This window comes from Centrocercus urophasianus, unplaced genomic scaffold (genome assembly GCF_019232065.1).
Source record: "Centrocercus urophasianus isolate 14NV4802_14NV808 unplaced genomic scaffold, USGS_Curo_1.0 seq_18, whole genome shotgun sequence".
Taxonomy (NCBI): domain Eukaryota; kingdom Metazoa; phylum Chordata; class Aves; order Galliformes; family Phasianidae; genus Centrocercus; species Centrocercus urophasianus.
Window position 1 is genome coordinate 5,937,302 of NW_024884733.1, and position 21,648 is coordinate 5,958,949.

At 48.9% G+C, this 21,648-nt stretch overlaps 2 protein-coding genes and 1 long non-coding RNA gene across 9 annotated transcripts in view; 1 reads left to right on the forward strand and 2 right to left on the reverse strand.

Moving 5' to 3' along the window:
• Positions 1–10,994, forward strand: part of DNM3 (dynamin 3) — a 166,941-nt gene extending 155,947 nt beyond the window's left edge. For 3 of the 7 annotated variants that reach the window (XM_042819179.1, XM_042819180.1, XM_042819181.1), the window contains 2 exons: positions 7,998–8,068; positions 10,798–10,994. In XM_042819179.1, the coding sequence (XP_042675113.1) occupies positions 7,998–8,068; positions 10,798–10,994 (268 nt within the window). Of the gene's footprint in view, positions 1–5,399; positions 9,386–10,797 lie in introns of those variants that run through there. The other 4 variants (XM_042819183.1, XM_042819184.1, XM_042819185.1 and 1 more) reach the window with 3 other exon arrangements.
• On the reverse strand, positions 7,123–12,973 carry LOC122160560. The gene is made up of 2 exons (XR_006168865.1): positions 12,801–12,973; positions 7,123–7,492 (listed from the first exon to the last, which is right to left on the reverse strand). It is a non-coding gene; the product is annotated as an uncharacterized LOC122160560 (long non-coding RNA).
• Positions 12,974–15,776: 2,803 nt separating this feature from the next.
• On the reverse strand, positions 15,777–17,128 carry PIGC (phosphatidylinositol glycan anchor biosynthesis class C). The gene is made up of 2 exons (XM_042819767.1): positions 17,069–17,128; positions 15,777–16,842 (listed from the first exon to the last, which is right to left on the reverse strand). The coding sequence occupies exon 2, from the start codon at positions 16,757–16,759 to the stop codon at positions 15,866–15,868; it is 894 nt and encodes a 297-aa protein (XP_042675701.1). The 5' UTR covers positions 16,760–16,842; positions 17,069–17,128; the 3' UTR covers positions 15,777–15,865.
• Between the last annotated feature and the right edge of the window lie 4,520 nt (positions 17,129–21,648).

Genomic DNA, 21,648 nt, shown 5'->3' on the forward strand with positions numbered 1-21,648 from the left:
ACACATCCTTCCCATTTGCTGTTTTTTATTCTTTCACTGAAGAGAAATAGGCATCAGATAAAAACACTTGATCTAACTACTTTAACTTGATCATACTAAACACAAAAACTCCACTGACAGAATATTGTCTGGGTCATCTGAAATAGTGAAATAGTGCAAGTATTGGCAATACTGCATGCTCTCTATGTTCGTGGAGCCTGATACATACATGTTCTATTGGAGGGCTGCTTCAGAACCTGGCAGTCGCATGCTATGCATCTCAGTTCTTCCATTCCTGACTTGCCCTCCAAGAAGAATCCTGTTGGCATGCTGACTAGCAATGTTTCATGTTCGATATGGAAAACAACAGTTTTCAGTAGAGAAACAGATGAGAGAAACTTTCAGTCTCTTGGACCATAATGTTGAGGTAAGGGACCATTACAAGCAAGCGTTCCTCCACTACTTTCCCCTTTCATCACCGCTGAGGGCTGTTTCTCATTTCTCCCATAACATCTCTTACCCATTTTTGTCTGTGGCTCTGCTGAACCACTCTTACTTTCATCCTTTTTCTGCTTTTCCTATTTTCCTGTGACCTGTCACTAGTATTAAGTTGCTTTCCTCTTCATGATCTTCCTGCTTCTACTCAAGATCTGACTCCTGAGCTGATGTTCTGGAGTCTCCAGAGCAGCCATGCTGCTTCTGCTACAGGCCAGGAAGAGTTTTAAGTAAGCACAGACATTAGACAAGCTCGTCAGACCTGCAAACCGTATCTCGCCTCTATTCTTCAGCCATCATGGCTACACAGAACGACAGAAGTGGAGGGACTGGAAGGGATCTCTGGAGATCATCTAGTCCAACCCCCTGCTAAACTACAGCCCTTTCACTTCTGGTTTGGATTTTCTGCCAAATGCAGAAGCTGGTGAAGGTCAAGATGGAATGTATAAAGATAGATTGATAGAAGAATTGGGAAAAGCAGGGCCGAAGTTGTGTGGGTCTTTTGGAATCTTACTGAAACTGAGAAAGTCATCTAGAAGTCAGATGAGTCAAGGCACTGTTACTCTCCCAAGGACAGGCCTCGGAAACGGGCTACGTGTACCTCTGAATAATCACATCAATGAGATTTGATATTTATCTCTCACCTGAAATAAGCCACTTTTCTGTTCTGGAGTGACTCACATCCAGATTTTTATTGTCACCTCAATTAAAATCTGCCTTCAGTCAGACCTAGAGCCATTTAGAGATTTTTTAAGACTGTTTTCTTGTTAGATTCTGCAAAAACAATGAATATCACATCACGGGGTGCTCCAAGGGGCCTGCGTTATAGGGAAACTGAGATCGAGGAAAAGGGAGAGAATAATGGACTTTTGTTTACAGCTTCAGATCTATAGGAATGTATCATAAAATACAGTTATGTGCATGCGTTCCGCAAGTGTTCTCTGGTGGTCACAAGCAAACAAGAATGTGAAACGTAAGTGGAAACGCAAGCCTTTTATTTAGAAGCATGCTAGCTGTGCTCCGAGAAGAGAAGCCATCTTCTGAGAACGGGGCCTCCCATGGTAATTACAGCTCTGCTTTACTGAAAGCATATTTTGTGGACTCTGTGTGGGGAGTGATAGCACTCTGCAGAAGGCAAATGTTTGAAGAGCTCCCATATGTTTCTGATCACATTTTAAGTCTAGACTTGCTTTACTTAGTTTCATTCGCTCTGTACTTGCCTAGCTGAAGCTTTTGGGGACTTCTTTCAAAATCAAAAAAAAACGGGGTGTGCTGCTTAGGTTAAAAATAAATAGAAAACTTTTCCTTTTAAAAAAGTTTTTGCATGGGGGTAAGAGTTATCCTCCATTCAAAATCCCACTGAGTTCTTCAAAGGAGGAGTTTCTGCAGCAACATCAGGGAGTTATTAAATACATACTTAGTCCACAATTTTCATTGGTAAATTCTTTATGTCTGCTTAATGTGTGCTAGTTAGAAGAACTGATTCTTTCTGCAGACTCGTTTACTCAACCCTAGGGACCTATGATCCCCTGCCCCTTTAGCACTAACTTTTACAAACACTGTTTCCCGTTTTGTTTTTTGTTTTTTTTTTTACCCTAAAAATAAAGGGAAAAAGAAAAAAAAAAAAGGCAAATAGCAGAGTGATAAAGGGGCTGAGGGGCTGAGCAGTGGGACTCGGCCCCACAGCTACAAAACACAGTGAAAATGCTTGAGACAATAAGCAAACAGGAATTAGTGCAGAAGTGCCGTTTTTATAAGACAGAGCTTTCTATGAATCCAGAGCAGCCCCTTGCAGCCTAGGAGGAGCAGCTCGGTGCTGCTGATGGAATCGCTCTGATAACACAGAGAAAATGTGCTCTGTGCTGTCTCTCCGTGTCTCATCTTTTGGCTCCAGACTAAACATTTAATACGGCTTAGTCACATATTTCCTCGCTGCCATGGCAGCCAGTGCAGCCGGACCTGCGGGGGCTTGCTGTGCTGCGGCTGCCCGAGCTGCACGGCCACAGGCAGGCTGCAGCTCCCTCTGCTGCTCTGCTTGCCGGCCTCTGCACTGCTGCCATTTGAAGAGACTGGCAGTACACATTTATTTAACCTTTGCTCGACTTCAGGCTCAGAAAGCAGCTGTGCCAAAGCCAAGCCAGCCTTCCTCAGATCTGTGCTTTTGGAGGTGCCTGCTCCATTATCCCGGGGTGGCAGTTTGGGTGCCAGGCTCTGCACTGCTCCGTCGCAGCCAGCACATCCAGCTGTGATGCAGGGAGAGACAAGGGCATGGGGGTAGGCTTCTCCTTCAGCCTGGGGTTGATTTCTCTTTTAGAAGGAGAAAAAGAGGTCTGAATTGTGCTTCCAGAGTAAAAAATGGTCGTGTAGGGGCTTGTCACCTTGGTAGGGAAATCTGGAGACAGACAATTTCTAGGCTTGTCCGTTCCTTCACTTTCTGCCCTGAGCTCCAGCTCATGCCATCATGACTGCATGCTGGTGGCTAATGAAGGCCAGGTCTCTTCCCAAGCTGCAGCTCTGTGCTGGGCCATGCCTGAGACAGTGGTCCTTGGCCCATCTTGTTGCATGACAGGCACACGCCCAGGAGACTGAACGGTGCTTTTGCAGGTCTCCCCAAGCCTTGCCTCTTCCCAAAGGCTGCCCAGGAAGGTGGTAGGGTCACTGTCCCTGGAGGTGTTCAAGAGCCATGGAGATGTGGCACTGAGGGACGTGGGCAGTGGGCATGGTGCGGGTGGGCAGATGGTTGGACTAGGTGATCTTAGAGATCTTTTCCATCCTCATGATTCCATGACTCTATTCTATGACATATCTGCCACTCCTCTGGAGGGTGCTTCTGACTTGCAGAGGGCACATCCCGCTCCCCCAGCCATGGTGTGATCGTGGAGCCAGAAGGAAGCTCTGAGCAGCTGCGCTGCCCATGGAGCAAGGCAGCACCATTATGGGATGGAGGAGAGGAATGGGGCTGAGGAGGTCTGCCTGTGCCTCACTGCATCCCTGTATTTTCCTGAGCAGTTTTGGATTGGGCTTGAAGGAAAATAAAAAATAATTGTCCAAGTGCAGCAGCAGCCCTGGGTCAAGGAGAAAAGAGGGCTCAGGCCTGATTTTGATTCAGGTTTGGTTTGGGTGATTAAATCCAGGATAACCTCCCCTTGTGCCCTCCAGTTTCTGATCCAGCTGGGCTAAACAGCAATTTGACTAAATTACATTATTTGAACTCATTGTGCTGCATTCAACCTCATATTAAAATGCATGCTTTGGCTTGTAACTTTTAAATTTGATATGAAGACAGCTGTATGCATTTTCCCTTGTTTGTAAATTGTATACACATGATATGATGTTTTCAGTAAGCGCTAAACAATGCAATGTGAGGCATTTCAACAAAGGAATAATTTAATGCAACCCAGCAGAAACACAGAGCCTTAGAAGTGGTTCTTTATGAAACTACAAATTTTGGAAATGAGTCCAGAAGACCTACACTGGAGCAACACAAGGAACAATAGTTAAGACAGTAACATTTTTCTGTAAGAAAAATACACCATGAAGAAATTAGATTTTGCCTATTTTGTTTTAGCTTGCTGATTTACTTGAACGCCTTGGTTGGCATGCGTTCTGTTTGTTGCATGTTAGGGATTAAAATTCTCATTTCTTAACCAAAAGAGAATATTGTCATACAAGATGCACTTTAAGCCAAACAAGATTTTTTTTTTTGGTCAAGTGTAAATTTGTCTCGTGTATTATGTTCCAGTTCAAAGAAGATTAACACATTGTTGTATTCTTTTCATCTTCTATTTAATTTTATTTAACAGAACGAGACAAATTTTCTTTGTAATATTCTTCAGAGACAGGCAGTTCCTACTTTGACAGGTAGAGGACAGAGTAGGAGAGGGCTCTGTGGTTTGTTAGGGTCATTGATAGAGTCTGCCAAAGCTGGATTAGAATTGAAGAGCCCTTGGCTTCCTTTGTTCAGATCACAAGCTCAGATATATGCTCTTATGATGATCTCTGTCAGATTAAGGAACAGAGAGAGCATTTGTACCTCCCATTCAAGAAACTAGGGGGCAAAAACACTGTGCTAAGAGATGGCATGGAATAAATTGGAGCAGTAGATTGCTTCTGGAGAGAGTTGAATAGCTACTGAGGGAGCAGAGTAGCAAGGAGATAGAGAACAAGGCAGCACCAGGCAGAAGTGTCTGAACCAGTGCTGGAGCTAAAGGCCAAACAGGTACGTACCTCTCAGCAAGGCTCTGATGGCAGAGGGGTGTTTGAGCCCAGGGGAAAAGGAATATTTACAAAAACACTCCACCTAACAAAGCTGATTTATTTCCATGCCATGCTGATGTGGATTGTGTACCCTAAATATAAGCAGAAATGCAAAAGGCAGTTGCGTTGTGACCAAAGATAAGCTATCTGCAACTTTAGTAGGGTCTGTGTGTCCCCTTTAACAGACTGGAGGAGAACCAGTTCTGTGCCACCACTTCTCTGTGCTGTGGTCCCAGTAAGACCAACTGTGTAAGAAGCCACAGATTTTTCTTCTGCATACAGCGGCAGAAGTCACTGCAGGCTGCTTTTGTGAAGGCATCTGACGACCCTCACATGTGCCCATAAGTCCATTCTGTGGCTGGCCAGGCTGGGATGACCCCTGAGAAAATGGGAATAATGATCACCCACTGCTGATTTCCCTGGCAGAAGAGAGTGGCTGTGTTCAGATGTTAAGCAGACTGTGAGCTGGAGAAGAGAGCTGTCAAATACGTGAGGGAACTGATCCACGGTATGCATGCTGCAAACCCTTTGCTTTCTTCCTTGTGGGTGCCAGTATACATGGAAATGGTTGTGTTTGGGTGCATGTGCAGGTTCATGTAGCAACCACGAAAGGTGCAGAGTTCGCTCTTAATGTTTGTGCTTACTGTTTCTTCTCTCTTTTTCTCCAGTCGAAGACCACCCCCCTCACCTACTCGGCCCACTGTAATTCGTCCATTAGATTCATCCCTGTTAGACTAAATGAAGTTTCTGGCATGCCACTCATTGTTAACCAAATTTGTGGAAGCAAACTGCTTGATAACTGTTGCAATAACCAATGTATAGTCGCATGTATGGACGTCCATAGGCAAGTAACCAATTTTACTGATATATCTCTGTCCATTCTGCATTGTTTATGAGCTCTCAAATGTTTTGGGAAGGTCTGTGCTGTCTTGACTTTTCCTTCTGCAGTAGCTGATGTTAGCTAATGTACTGACACACGTGTTCACCCAGGCACCCGTGCTCACAATCCTATACAGTCAAAGGAAGACTTGAGTCTGTGTTTGTGCACGTGTTGATTTTAGCTGCTTCTTTTTCTCTTAACTGCCGAAATCTTGCTTTTATTTGTACCTTTCATGTTTTCTGTCACGTGGTGTTTTACAGTTGTGCCCACTTTCTATGTTAATGGCTAAACTGGGCAGAGAAAAGCGTGGTTTCTTATCAAGCTCTTCTGAAGGCCTCACGCTTTCATCTCTCTTGCAAGAAGCTTGCTGGAACGCTGCTTCTCCTATCATTTTTTCTGATCTGCAGCTAAGTTTATAAGGAATATTGCTAAACTAGAAGGATGTGTGTGAGACAGTGTGTGCTTCACTTTCCTTCCCCTCTGCTGATTGATAGCAGAGCTGGTTGGGTGGCAGGTAAGGAGCAGGCTGCAGCACCCCGGCTTGTAAGGTGTGGAGCTGGCTCACCCTGCAGCAAAGATTTGAGAAGGGCATTTTGAAGAGCCAGTGTGTGACAGAGCAGGCTGTGCCAGCTTGCTTTGTCCTCTGGTAGCGCTCTCTCACATCGGTCCTCCCACTGAACTCATGTGAAGCCTTGTGTGTAAGTGAGAGCATGTGATATGTATATATATGCTGCGTGGAAGGGTCCAGAGAACTGAGAGATGTATATATGTATAAATATATGCACAGCTGTAAATGGGCCCACTGTGGGAGCCAGTTCAGAGCTATGGCCTAGATCTGCATCTGGGCTTTTCCCAGGGATCCCATTTGGGTTTGAGATATTTGCTCACACCAGTCGATAAAGTTCCACAACGTCCACTAAGTATTTTCCCTTTGTGTCTCTTGACATTCTACTCACTTCAGATTAGGAATCATTGTATCCAAAAAGGTGCTGAGAAATGCTCAGCTGTGCATCCTGGCCGTGCATTTTTTTAGCAGATGTTCACTTTCAGAAGTTCTCTGCCTGTTTTACACTGTGTATTAATGTAATATAAAAACCTTTTGTCTTAACTGCGTTCCTTAACTTTAAACACTTAAGCTCAGCAACACCCCTGTAATTTAAAACTTCTTGAGTTGACAGGATTAAAACAGAGATGAAGTTGGCCTTGTGTAGTCAGAAAATATTAATTGCTGTTATTGCGATTATGGTTACAGATCCCTAGGCAAAGCGATTGGTGGTTTCAAAGTCCCCCACTATAATCAGTCTAATAAATTCACTTATTGAAGCTGTATGTAGGGCTCCAGTATGCTGCAGCCCCGTGGTTAGGAAGAATCCAATCAAGGAGCCACAACCAGTGGGGATTTTGCCTATTAAATATTCCCAGGCCGCTGATTGAATAACAGTTATGTTCACTACCAAAGCAAATCGTGTTTCTGCTTGTAGAAGAGAAACGAGTTTGGGAAAGCATCGTGATTTGTATGCTAGCTTGACTTTAATTTCCTGTCAACCACACACTTGTGACACACACCTGGGGAGCTGAGGTCAACATCTGAAGCACGGGGAAACTTGTCAGAGCACCGGCATCTCGGTGAGCTCAGAAGATTGCTTAAATGGCTGCTGTTTGTTTGGGGAGTAGGCTTAGATCCTCCACGCGGAGCACACAGAATCAGCTTTCAAGGATGAAAAGGTTGTAAAGTCAACCACATTGTTCCACCTCAGCCACAGAAAGTCACCTTAATCCCAAATGTTGGTATTCGTTCAGTGCTACGGCGAGCCCATGGGCTGTGTTCATCCCACTTTATCCTAAGCACTTGGCTGAGTTGTCCAAGGTCTCCCATTTGTTCTGTGGAAAGAAAAGGGATGACTCAGACTGGTGTAATTGCTTGGGAGATGAGGGTGGCAATGCCGGTAAGTTAGGAGCCTCAATTAAATGACGTAGGTTTTGACTTAAAAAGGTGTGCTTAAATCTTCTGTACTTGAGACTCCTTAATTTACTTTGTTGACCCTTTCTGTCAAGAGTAAGGAAATAGCATAGCTCAGTGCAGTGGCTTCAGTGTCAGCAGCAGTGCATTCTGCACTCAGTTTTGAGCTCATTTGAGGCTGCGCAGCCTTCCCATCCTCTACATCTCCATCACATCTAAATAAGAACCTGCTCCTGAAATACAGAGCTTTGAGACGTGTAAGCTAATAACTGGTGTTGAGCACAGATCCATAGATTGATGAATTCACCTCGAATGTATTGCATATACACTTTTTAGAATAAACTATAAAGAATTGTTCCTAGGAAACATGCTAATTGCTTCCCAAGAAATTGCCACTTGCAATTGACTACATACTCTCCTCCCTAGCTTTGACCCATTTTCCTCGTGCTGTACAGTGCCTGGAATGTGTTTGTTTGTCCTGCTGGCTCCTGATTCTGGTAAGCTGTGTCTCTCCCATCCCTTGTTCTCAGAGGAGCAAGTTGGCAGTAGCTTGCTCTGTGCCTGAAGGACAGGAGGAAGAGCTCACCAGTATATTCTCAGGGATCTGCTAGGGGGACCGGCTGGCTGGGACTGGCCCCGGCCCCTCTGCAGGTACCCTTACCCAGGGACAGCTGAGCCTGGGCTCCCATAACAGAGAAGCACGGGTTGCTCTCCATTTGTTTGATACCCTCAGGCAAAGGGAAGATTGCCAGGGAGCAGTGGAGACTCCCGTTAAGCAACAGCAGGGTTTGCAAGCTTAGTGAGCTGGATGACAAAGGCAGCAAAGCTTCAGGAAGGTGCTTATCTAGTTCTGCATGGAGGCTAAGCCTGGGCCTGTGCCCAGAGAACACATTCCACCTCACCTTCATATGGCTGACCAGCAGCTGAGGAGCTTGCTCACACTGTAAATAGCTCTTGGCCTTTAACGTCCAGGGATCTTGTGTTAGGATTAAAATGATTGTATGTTTGAAGAAAAGGCTTTTGTACATAGTTGATGTATGTTTGTTTTATTGCCGATCTCATTGCACTTTCTGAGTAAGCCTCATAAAAGTAGGTAATTATATTAAAGGAGATACTTTAGAGGTTATAGCATTTCATGTTGAAGTATAACGTAGAAAATATTATACTCTGTATTGCAGACAGCTACACTACATGATGTGTACAGCATATTAAGATTACTGCCTAGTTCTGTCTTTCTGTCTTAAAATAGTCCAAACCTCCTGAATTCTAAGCAGACCAATTTTGCACATGTGGCACTGGGGAGGCATCGACTCCTTGGTGTGCTCATGGCACACCTCCTCCCGCGGTGGCATTGAACCTCCTCCCCCAGGCTCTTGCAGAACAACTCCCTTGTGTAAATGAATGTTACTCTGCCTGTCTCTCCTCTTGCTTTGTCTGCAGGCGAGCTGATGCCGATGGCTCCTCCCGTCCAGACAGTCCTCCACTCTTGCTTGATATATGATTTGTCCCGTCTTGCTGGCCGTTTGCTTTACTTCCTGTCTCTTTACTTTTCCAGGATGGTGTAAACAATGACTTCTTTTTGTAAGAAGCAAACGCTTAATTTCTTACTGAATTTTGCTCTGTACGTTAATACCCTGCTTCATATGAACCAAAACATCTGCCTTTGGTTTCGTAGTCTGTAAATGGTATCTGGTGTTGATCTTTGAGCACAGCCAGTCGATTCTCGAAACCATGGTCATTACTGAGCATTGCATACACCTGCTGTAAACATGTTATGCTGCATTTCTGAACCTGAAATAAACTGTAACTCCTGATGGGCTTTTATTATTACTTTCTGATGCGCATGAGCGATCTCCAGTCTGGCACTCTGCACCCTGCCTCTGTTGGGACTGCGGTGAGGATTGACCAGAGAGGTGTGTGCTGCAGCTCAGATCATACACGTGTCGTGGAAGGGGCAGACAGAAGAGAAGCAGCCCATGGGAAGCTTTCAGCATGCAGCCCTGCTAAGGGCTTGCAGAGCTGCAGGGGTATTTTGCTAAGTGAATGTTTGTCAGGCAGTGCATGCTGTTTGTTTCATTGCTGGGAAAAGTGTGTCTGGGGGGAGATCGAAAGCTGAGTGCAGGGCCAGAGCAACTTCTCAGGAGTTGGAGTAAAATTGTGCATGTGGACATGTCCTGCCTGGAAAGGATTTCTCCCCATAGCGGTTGTATGTGCACATGCAGCTGCCTCAAAATGCCTTGATTACTCAGTTCCTCCTTCAGGTTAGTGTGAGCCAAGTAAGTGAAATTGGTGCTCAGAGATGATCTGCATGGCACAGTTATAACAGCACAACAGCAGGGGGCATTTCCCCACCACCCATCACTGTGCTGCTCCTCAAGTTTTGGGAAAGAGGGAACAAGAGGTGGGATGAGCAAAGCACTCACGTCCCCATTGTACTCACAGCAAATTTGGGAACCTTTTTTTTGTCATAGGCAGTCTGTGCAGCCTCCTTTGGTACACAGCCACGTCACGTGCATGTCTCTGCCTGCATTATGTTACATACTGCTGTGTGAGCTGCTTCCTGGCATGCTGGCCAGCAACACACAGGTGCTGTATGCTGGAAATGGGATGAGCAGCCACTCTCCTCCAACTGAGGCACTGAGGCACCCGCTGCCAGGGGTCACTCCTGCTCGTTTTGGCAGCAGATCCACGGCAGTGCCATCACCCAAGCTTCTAACTTCCTGAGCAATGAGCAATCCCCCCCCCTCCAGATACACGAGCACATAGATCCATCTTGTTTTATCACTCCTGATTTCATCAGAATCTCACTTGTAGAAGTGAGAACAGCGTTTGAAGCATATAGCAGTGCAAATTTTAAGGCTGGCTGGGGAAAGGCTCTTTTGGAGGATATTATTTCCTCCAAGAAAATTAGAAAGCCTCTGAGCAGCAACACACTTGCGATGCGATTGTCCAGTGTGATTGTTCAGTGTGATTGTCCCAGCTCTCTGGCGCCAGCACGTCAGATGGGAAGCGGTGAGGATGAAAGCTGAGGCTGTGCTGATAGCCAGCTGATCCTAATCTCGTTCTTGCTCTTTTCCTCACTGTGCATGTTCTGTGCCTTTTCCTCTTAACTCATTTTATTAAGATAATTTTGTATATGAGTCATTTTATTGTATCTTGAGCTTTTGTTTTAAATTTCTTCTCCCCCTCCCCACGAATTTTGGGTTATTTTTTGTCTTTTTCCTAGGCGACCTCCTCCAGCCGTTCCAGGAAGATCAGCCTAACACACACTTTGTTGTTGTTGTTGTTACATGCAGTCTGTCTTCTCTTTGTCCAAATTTATCTTTAATTTGCACTAGTCCATTTGTAAATGAAAGATTTTATTTTCAGATGTCAATGATAAGCTTGGATATAAAGAAAATAAAAGTTCTGGCTACAAAATGAATGTGTGCTGTTTTTCAATGGAAGGGTCTATCTTTCTCAAAAGGAGCCAGTAATGCTCCATGAAGCCTCAGCTCTGGGGAGACCCCCCACATCCGAGGTGTTGGAGGGAGGGATGTGCTGCTGGGATTCCGTCACTGTATCTGAATTCATTGACCACCATGACTGTTCTTGTAAATGCCTTTGACTTAGCATCAGCAGGAAGAACTTCCAACTTTTTGAATAGCAGAGATTGCAAAAGGCTCCTGTAAGATGTCTAATGCACCAGCAGCCCCTGACTCTGTGCTGAGTGAAAAACCTAAGAAGGTTGTAGCAGTCTCTCCACTGATGAATCTGCACAATTGTAAACACATTGCAGCTGCTCTGACCACTTTTTTCAAGCTAAACCTCTGAATTCTCTGCAAGCTAACCTCACTAGAGCATCTGAGCTCAAGTATCTGTAAGTAGTTCCCTCTGGATTTCAAGTAAGTTTGACCCAGTGGTGTTGAATGGAAGATAAAATCTGGAATTTAATATAATATTCAGAAGATGTTCTTGTCTTAGGTGCTAGAGAAGTATATAAAGAATAAGTCTTTAAAAAGTTTTAAATTGATGTTTTTATTGATTTATTTTTTTTCTCACATGAAAACAGTGAAGGGATATCTCACAAACAATACTGATAAATCAGAGGGAACTGCACAGACATGAACTGGAGGTACAGTGCAGCATCAGGATTCCAGCCTGTTCTTTGAAAGGTATGAACAAAACATTCCTTTATAGTAGGAAGGCTACAGTGAGAGCAAGCTGCTGCAGGGCCGCTCTGGGAGCAGACGAGCAGAGGAGATTTGTATCATGTGTAGAAGGAGCCTGACAACACACAGACTGTGCTCAGATTCAAGCCAGGTCTGACACTGCTTAGTTGGGGCTGATTTACCTTGCTGCATCTCTCATCAGTGGAACTTGCTGTCATCAGATAGTAGCTAAAAAGCCCTCAGCAGAGTTCAGGAGTACAGAAAGTGGCATTTGTAGCCGGCAGGCTGTTCAAGAGGCAAGAGGTTCTGGCCTTGTTTCACCTCCCAGGTAAGAGGGAATGGGACCAGATTGAATTTCACCAGCTACTTTTTTTTTTGTTGTTGTTCTTCTTTCTGGGTTGTTGAAGAATTTGTTCTGGCCTGGGGGCAACACTCACTGCTTTACCTCTATAGTATGGCAAGGTCCTGAGAGGGGAACAGGTAGAAAGTGGCTGATATTTTAATTCTAGAGCCTTATTATCTACAGCAACCCAGAAAGCGTTGCTGCTTTCCCGTCTGCCAGCCGGCATCAGTGCTGTAAGGCACAAAGTTCTCTGTTACGGGTGTTTTATAGTGTTAAATCGTTTACAGAAATGGTTACATTCTTCAGAAGTATTTATTAAAAATACTGTTGGAGATGGGACTCTGAACTTCATGGTTTTCAAGTAGCTCTTCTTAAAGTCTGCTGGGTACAGAAGGCATTGGTGATGAGTGCAGGAACTTTTGTGCTGGAAAACTTTGGCACATGCTTCGGTATCAGCTCACGGGGTGACTTTTTAAAGAAGCTGCTCAACCCTGTGCTGTTTTCATTCTGCACTGGCATATGCTCTGAGTATAGCTGGTGAAGGTGGAGGGTGCTATACCCCAGCTGGTGGCATTATGCATCCTAGGTTTTCTTAAAAGATGATTTCAGACCAAAAGCCAGTTTTGGTTTCCTGCTCACTCTGCTGCTGTGGCCTCCTCACAGCATGAACCTATATGATGTGCAGAGAAAAGCCTAGTGATTAGAGTGGGAACTGAAGAGATAAAAAGATCTTACCTTCAAAGACTAAAGCTTCACTGTTTCCAGGCTTCCCAGATGCTGTGCTCCCACGAGGAGGAGGGACAGAGGCCCCTGACAGCCTGTTGTGCCTGCTGTGGGTGGCTGACGCTTGCCTTTCCCTGCTGCAGATGCTGTAGATGGAGATTGCAGACGGCACGTGTCAGCGACTCCCCCAGGAGCACAGCTTAGCCCTGGTCAGTGTACAATTACTTGCATTTGGGCCAGGTTCAAATCAAAAGAAAATGTCCTGCTGAGATACTGTATCTCAGTGGACTTGGGAATGGCAACTTTAGATAAAGGAACTGCACTTTCTTGTGGTGCAAACTAATGTTTAACTCTTCAGAGTTGCTTGATGGTGATCCAGTCGCATGCAAACCAAGATGGACCTATTTCTCTGTTTGGCCAAACCAGAGAGCTGTACACTCAGGTAGCAAGTGCTAAAAGGGCATGTAATTTTACTGATGAGTTGAACAGTAAGTTGAGATCGTTATGTTCTGTACAACATATTCTGATCTCAGGCATAAGGACATATTTATTGTAGCCATTTATTCCAGCAGTGTAGGTAAAGTGTGCAGGGCTGAAGGAGCTGGGCAGAGCAAAGAGGCCTGTGGCAACTTAAGGAGGTAAAACTGCTTGCAGCGAGCTGTACAAGACAAATCCTGCATCCTGCCTGGAGCAAGGAAGGTGTGGTGTGCTGGATCAAACAAAGCCCAGGGATCTGGCCCAAATGCAAGTAATTTTAAACTGCCAGAGATAAGCCCATTGGGTTTCAGCTGTGATTGAGGTGACCATGGCACAGATACCACATGCCACAGCTGGCCTCCACTTGCCCAACAGGTCTCCATCAGCTTGAGGCAGTATCTCCTCCTCCTCCTGGACATGACCATTCCACATCAGAGCAGGGAACCTGAATGTCCCAGCATGTGGATTGCTGTGCACCGAGCAGCACTGGGACAGCAGCTCCAGACAAGCAGAGAGCTCCAGTGAAGGTAAGAGCACAGCCTCTGGATCACTCTCAGGATCTGAGATGAAGTTTTGTTGGGGTAGCAACAGAGAGACGCTGCTTCTCTGTTCCTCCATGTGTTTCTAGTTCCCTTATTGCCCGGAGCCATGATAATCAGTGCCCATTGCCACATGGAATCATAACTGGATGAGCGATGTTTGCACTTTTCCTAACACAAAGCTGTTTAAGAGTCTGGATTTGAGAAGAGTATTTTTTTAGAAAACATTTCACTTTGGGTGAATGGGTCTAGCAGAAACTATACTTTCTTGTAGTCAGAAGTCCAGGCTCAAAAAAAAAAACTCCAAGGCTACCTTGCCCCAGTCGCATTAGCCTAACGAACCACCAGATCACTGGTGCCTCCTTGGGCCACTGACAAGGGACAGCTGCCTCCTCAGCCTCACGTGCTGTGCCTGAGATGAAACAACTCCTATACACACTCCATTTTGTCACCGTTAGCCTGGATACTGCATATTCAAAATGGAGTCAGGGCTGTGCTACATCTGAGATGCACCAGCAGTTGGTAAATGCAAAGGTTTAGGATGGCAGTTAACAACAGTTTGAGGACAGAGGTATTTGTGCAGCAGCAATTTCAAGTAAACCTGACTGCAGAGAGCATGGCCCTACCAAGAGAGACATTAACTGCAGGAGCCAAGAAAGCTACATTTCATTTGCTTCTTTGACAAACTGTTACTTGCCTTCTTAAATTTGATCCAAGCATACCAAAGCCTTGTCCAGAGATGGATTCTGTGAATTGCCGTGGATGGCAGTGTTACAGCAGCATGAGTCTGATAGACTGGGGCATCCTGGCCACCAGCAACTGACTGACTTTCTTGGAAACCTCCTCATGAAGAAATAATCTTCTTTTAGAAGAACTGAAGACTGTCATCTTGATTGTGAGCATCTGGCTACTCTGCACTCCCTGTGAGCCTGGAGCACATACTCTAAACCTCTGCAGGTTTTCTTTAATTAAAAACAAAATTAGATGTAGTCATCTCCATGACAACAACAGCAACATTTAAAACTTGGCAAGTTGTTGTAACAAAGCACTGGAGTTGTTGGGGGCTCTGCAGTGGGCTGCTCATTTCCTAAGAAGCTCATGGAGCCAGCGCCTGCTTGCTGGGATGAGACAGCAGTGCTCTGAGCTGTTAGCCTGCAAAAGCCCTTCACACTCAATGGATTCAATCAATAGGTTCAAACCTGCACTTCTGCAGCAGAAGCGCTCCTCGCCCCTGTAATCTTCCACCACCCCTGCGCGTGCATGCAAAGCTGGTGCCACATCTTACTGGGGAAATTGGGTGTTTTAAACATCTCCTTGTGCTGCCTCCAGAGTAGGAGGGTTCTGACTCTGTCTTTTACTTTGAAAGGAGCAGTGCTTCCTCTCATCTTAATGCTAGGGGTAAATACTGCAGGAACAAGCAGCTGTGGTCCCACAGTCTGCAGAGGTGCAGACTGTGTATTTGCTGATGGACATGGCAGTGTGGCTGTGCATGCAGGATGTGTGAGTGTACTCAGGCCTGTGTGTGCCCCTGTGCTTTCGGCTTCCTGCCCAGCATGAAGAAGGGTCTGGTAACAGGAAGCCTAGAATGCTATTCCTATTGCCAAGTCCATGCTCTGCTGGACCACTTGCCTCTGGAAAACAACAACACAGGGCTGGCTCATACGGAGATGCCCTCCAGTTTGACTTTTTTGCTTAGAAGACCCTCTGCTGTGAGGTGTGTGGAGTCAGACACCAGACATGTAAGTGCCAGGAAGGACTAGCGGATGTCCCATCACTGCTGCAGCACCCTGGGGCTGGGCTGGATGGCCACTGGGTGCCCACTGCTGGGACTACATCCCTCCACAGGAAAGCAGAGAGACCTTGCTTCATGCCTCTGGCTCGGTGGTTGGACAAAAATACTGCCATGGGTCTGCCAGCACCTCCCCGCTCACCCACAGCCCAGAGCAGTCACAGCACACACACATGCAGTCCCTGCTGTAGTGCGAGTCTTTATTGGGTTGGGTGTCCCCTTGGAGCTGTGCCCCAAAAAGGCCCCTCAAAGCAGAGGGCACCGCTTCCCCCCTACATGAGGAACCTGGAGAGGTCCTCCTTGATTTCAGCCTCATCCCACGGCCCGTGGATGTTGTCCTTGAGCTGCTGAAGCCGGATGAGGCAGTAAGGGCAGAGGCAGGAAACGGAGAGCAGCAGCGAGGCAAAGAGCACAGCACCCACACTGGAGATGCTCGCCAGCCCCACAAGGGCAACCAACGCGAACAGCGCGGTCACCCCCACATAGCAGTATGGCGTCCGGGCCTTCAGCTTCTTCTGCAGCATGGGCCAGAGGGCAAAGATCTGCATTGCGAAGGTGACCATGACGAAGGCGTGGAGGGAGCGAGGCAGACGAGAGGCCAGGCACACCGAGGCGAAGATGGCCATGTTGAGGGACAGCGTGCTGGACACGATGGCGGCGTTGGCGCCGTAGTCGAAGAAGATGAGGTGGCCGAGGAGCATGAAGGCCGACATGGCATAGATGGTGTCCGTGCTGATGGACTCCGTCAGTGTCTTCAGTACCGGTGAGAAGCCGTAGGTGAAGGCGGTGAACACCAGCGTGCTCTTCAGGTCTGCCCACCGTGTCCGCCCGCTCTGCTGCCGCCCGACCCCGGCGTCAACGGCATCAAAGAGGACATAGCCAAGCAGAGAAGTGAGCAGGGCTGCCCCAAACAGCCCCTGCGGGCTCAGCACCCCGGCGTCCATGTACCACCACGTTACAACAAAGACACACACGCTGCAGAGCTGCTGCACCACCACCCCCGACTCGAAGACCACGTTCCAGTACTGGTACTGGCGGGCGTGGATGTTCTTCCGCAGCTCCTCCAGGAACCGCTGGTCCACGTAGTTATCGGGGAAGGGCTGCCGCTCGTACAGCACCTTCTGCCAGCACCGCCTCGGGCTCGTCTCCACCTGCGCGCAGACCATCCTCCCACGGGCTGCCCCAGAGGAGGCCTGCACGCGGCTCCGCTCCTCTCCTCCGCTCACAACCTGACGATGCTCTCAGAGACCTGGGAAAGAGCAGGGTACGGGTTAACCGTCACGTAAGGTCCCCCCTTGGGCTGCGGGACGGCCACGGGACTCGGGCAGCCCGCCAGGGACAAAAGGCAGCCAGCGAGCAAGAGCGGCTGCGCATCCCTCCTCCCTCCGAGCCAGCGATCCATTCCGCCGGCCCGCCCTGCTCCAGCCGCGAGGACGGCGCTCACCCCCCTCCCCGCCCGCCCGGCTACACCGCACCGCGGCTCCGCGGCTCCCTCCGGACGCCGTCGCCTCCGCCGGGCCCGGCGCGGCGCAAGGGACGCCGGGGCGCTCGGAGGCGCCCCCTGGCGGAGGAGCCCGGCCGCCGAGCGGGTGTCCGCTGCCCCCGGAGCTGGGCGGTGCTGGAGCCGGGCCGGAAGGGAGAAGGGCCGGGAGGGGCGGTGTGCAGGGGATGCTCATCGCCTGTTGGAGGCGATCGTAATCAACTTGGTAACTGTGGATAAATGAAATCGCTTACAAGCTTAGTTAGCGGCTTGGACTTTTTTTATTTTTTATTCTTTGCCAGAGCCTTCTCCCAGGTGCTGCGATCCCACGGCCTGGGGATTTGAGAGTTTGAAAGAAGCCGCGTTCCGCAGTGGCAGAAGAAAGGTGTGCCAGGGGGTGGACGCGGTGGGCCGGGGGCGATGGGCACCCCTGCCAGCCCATCCTGCACTGACGCTGCTTTCTGCTCACGTTCCAGGCTCTCGGCTCACCACCCACTGACTCCTGCAGCTGCGTCACAGCAGGCTTGGGTGCCTTCTCCTGAGACTGCTGTGAGTGACTGCAGTGCCTCGGGAATGTGAACACAGGGCACCTATTGCTGCCACTGCACTCGCATCCCTCTGGAAAACTCTCCACCCGCGGTCTAAAGGGCAGCTCAGCCCTCCAGGTGGCCCAGACTCTGTCTGCAGGGAATGAGTCACCTGCCTGCACAGCAGTCCTGCACCTATGACTATGGGACAAGCCACGTCACCGGCTGTCCCTGCCAGTCGGAGGGAGCACGTGCTGTGGAGTCACCCCTCAGCCTTCCCACGGCAACGTGGACTTGGCAGGCAGAGCAGAGCAGCTGGGAGAAGGACGTTCCTGTCACACCCCGAGTGGTGCCTAAGGTCAAGGATGCAAAACCCCTTTGTGCGTGTCTTAATTCCGTGCAACAAGATCTCCCTCACCAGCTGCAGGGGGGGTTTGTGGACCCCAGACAGGCTGAGCCCTCTGTCGCACAGCAACACACTTGGTGGTGCTACCCATCCTGCCACACAGTTAGCTCTGAGGAGCACTTGGGGCTATGTTGCCATAACGCCAGCTCTGCGGGACACAACTGCTCCCACCTGTGTTTCAGATCCACTTGAAGCTCAATGCTAGCCACTGTGTTGCACAACTGACCCCACTGCAGACTTGTTTAGTTTCTGCAGGGCTCCTGCACTGCAATATGCTGCTAAAGCTGTTTGGAAGCCATGCTGGAAAAGGTGACAGGCTGGGATTTAAATAGCTGTGACTGATCTAGGCCTATGCTGAAGGTATTTGAATATCAAAGTATTCAGGGCATGGGTTGCCTCAGAGCCATGTCTGCATCTTCCCACAGTGGGACGAGTGTGTGTGAGCTGGCATTTGTGGTGCTCCTCCAAACAACTGTGCCTTGCTTGGGGACAAGAATGCCAGAGGCTGTGGGGACAGGCAGATCCTGAGTGTTCCCACATCCCTCAGCTCAGGCTCTTCCTCATCATCCTACGGCTGCTGAGTCTAACATGCCACCAAGTGCATTCTGTGTCCCCAGGGTGTCCCTGCAGCATGGGCTCATTCCTTCTCACCAGCAGTCCTGAGCTGCTTCTGCCAGGTGTAGGCTGCAGGACTGGCAGGTCTGCCTGTGAGCACAGCTATGTGCACCCAGGCTTTGTTTCTCTGACAACCAATCCCTGAGTTTTTCCCTTTGACCCTGGAGCCGAAACCTCCCTTTGGAGGAATGTTTTTGGGGGGAGGTTGGCGTGGCTCCAGCAGCTGAATTTTTCCATGACCAGAGACCATTTCCTGCCTTACATGGCCCCAGAGCGCTTGCTGCGGCTGCTTTCCTGCAAGCACCTATTTAGGAATTTAAGTCCCGTGCATGCAGATGGGGGGTTGGAACTAGATGATCTTTAAGTTCCCTTCCAACCCAAGCCATTCAGTGATTCTGTGACACCAGGCCTTAAGCTCTGAGCAGACTTACAACTACAAAGCTGCCGGGGAGGGATGCTGGGGCTCACATGGCTGGTTGCCTGGGGTCCTGGATCCGGGGCCACTTCCTGGTCCCAGGGAGATGCCAGAAATGCCCTCACCATGGGCAGGTTGTGCTAAGGACAGATGCTCTCTTATGCTAGCCAAGAAGTGGTCTTTTTGACCAGACCTTCCTGGAGCTGCCCATGAGGCCTGTGAGCTCCTCCTCAGCGTCTGCCAGCACCTGGGAAGTATGGAGAACTGTGACCTGCAGCATGAGGTTTGCTGAGCCAGTGGCAGAGTAGAAGGATGGAAAAGGTGTTGTGGAGCTAGGGCAGGAGGGGTGCAATTTGGAGGGACGCACACAGGGATGTGACCTCTGGCTGCAAACTGAGCTCCCCGATGCTGGCATTCCCCAGCGGTCAGCACATAGCTCTGAAACCCTGCGGCCAAACTCCCCCAGCACCCATGCTGGGAGGAGAACAAGGTGGTTCTGCTGGGATTTCCAGCCAGCTCAAGGACAGGGGACAACTGGTTCCTGTTTTGAAGGAGGCTTCTATGCAATTAATGTGGTGGGAAAGTTTTTGCTTTTTCACTGGCTTTTTTAAATTATTTTTTTTTTCTTTTTAAGTCCCTAGGAAACTGCCTCCAAGAATGATGTCAAGGATGTGCCCTGCCAGCTGCAGGTTGGGCAGCGCCGTGTGGGAGGAGGCCAAGTGTCAGCTGCCCAGGTAACCTCAGCTCAACCCACACTGTACGTGGCACATCCATAGCACACAGGGAGGAAAACAGACCTCAGGGTGTGAGGATAAAAACCTGTCTGCATGAGCAGTGTGGGGGTAATCACTGAGGTTGAGTGTGAAAAAAGCCAAAGCTGTGGGAGTAAGGGGGGGCTCAGGTTCCCAACCCCAGACAGAGCAGGGCTGGGGCTCCCGACGAAGCCTTTTTGGGGTTGTTTCTGACTGTGTTCCCCTTTGTTTTGCCCTGAAGTTGAAGCGTGGGGATGGGATTTGAGGTGCTGATCCAGCTCAGCCATGATTGGTGACAACACATGGAGAGCTATGAGGGGTAAAACTCACCAAAAATCACCCCCTGGGGGGAGGAAAGCAGACACACAACGTTTGGGGGTCTTGCCAGCTGCAGTCTCATCCAGCAGCTGGTTCCTCCCAATGGCTCTGAGACACAGCGAGAGCAGTGTGAAAAGACACAGTGCCTCCCCACAAGGTTCTTCCTCTGTCCAGGAGAAGTTTTTGTTCTCTGGCTGCATAAGTACAAAGAAAGTCAGAAATAGACCAGAGGAGACTGGACAAAATGAAGTGAGAATGCAAACAAGTCATCTTTTGAAGGAAGCATAGATGGGGCTGTTTCAGAAATGCGAGCTGAAAGCAGTTGTAGGCAAGGTGCCACTGGCTCTGCCCTGTCCATGGGCCATGCAGGCACCATCGTCAACAAAATGTGCATTCTGACAGCCTTGCTCCTGTCTGGCTTACATCTTATGTGTTCCTTGTGCCACTGCTAAGGAGCTGTTGAGGATGGCCCCAGTCCTGGGGTGCTCACAGGTTTGGTTTTGCCTTGACAAAGCGACAGATGTGCCACTGTGCTGCTTTGCAGAGCTTTGCTTTGCTTTCACCTTGATTTGCATTAGAGCGTAGAATGGAAACCAACACCATGTTGTGCTAGGCGCTCCCCTGACCCCTCATCTTGTTGTGAGCAGCTTCAAGCCATGCTGTCCTCTCAGAAATAGGGACAAAGAATAGGTGTACACCTCAGTTTCTGTGATGAGATTTGGTTTCTCTTTTCCCAGATGGGCACAGAGGGTGGCTTCAGCAGCTGGATGGCACAGCTGGCACAGAGCAGCAGCCTCTGCACTGGAGTCACCCGGGCCTGCAGGGCCAGGGATGTGCCCTCGGCTGGGTTGCAAATGGGAGATTGCCAGGGCAGTGGCAGGAGCCCAGGATGTGTCACACTGGTCACTCATCTGCTCTGACTGTGCTGGGATACAGCAGCATGTGGAGGCCTCTCTGGACCCCCTGGCATTACCTCTGCCCCTCACCTGCCCCTAGCACATGTGCATCAGGGCTTTAGGAGCTGCAGGACCATGCCGCAGTCTACCTGTGCCAGACATCAAGGCTCTAGATCAGGGCTGGTTGGCCAGAGATGAAAGCAGTCACTCTCCCACACAGGGTCATGCAGTCCCTGCCAAACATCGCTGATTGCAGTTCTCCTCCCCATCTGCCTGGGAGAGCTTCTCACCACCCTCAGTGTGGCCGCACACCCAGATGAGGGCCATCTCTTTCCTGCAGAGCAGAAACAGTACAAAAGCACGCAGATGTGGGGGGCTGCTTGGGGACAAATGTAACTGTGGGGACTGGTTTGTGTTCAGAGTGAGAGAATGGCTCACTGCCCCATCTCGGGGTAACAACCTGTGAGCATCCTTTAGGATCAGGTAGAACCACCCCAGGAAGCCACTGCTCTCAAGTCATGGTGGTCAGGCAGGGTCCCTGTGGATGGTGCAGGGGCCGAGGAGATGAAACAAGTGATATCCAGCAGTGCTCAGTGCTGCCCTGCATTAAGCAAACATAATGAGGCTCTGCACAGTGTGCCTCTCA

What these genes read in the sequence shown, in the direction of transcription:
- PIGC (XM_042819767.1), bottom strand. Translation starts at nt 16,759, where the DNA reads ATGGTCTGCGCGCAGGTGGAGACGAGCCCGAGGCGGTGCTGGCAGAAG.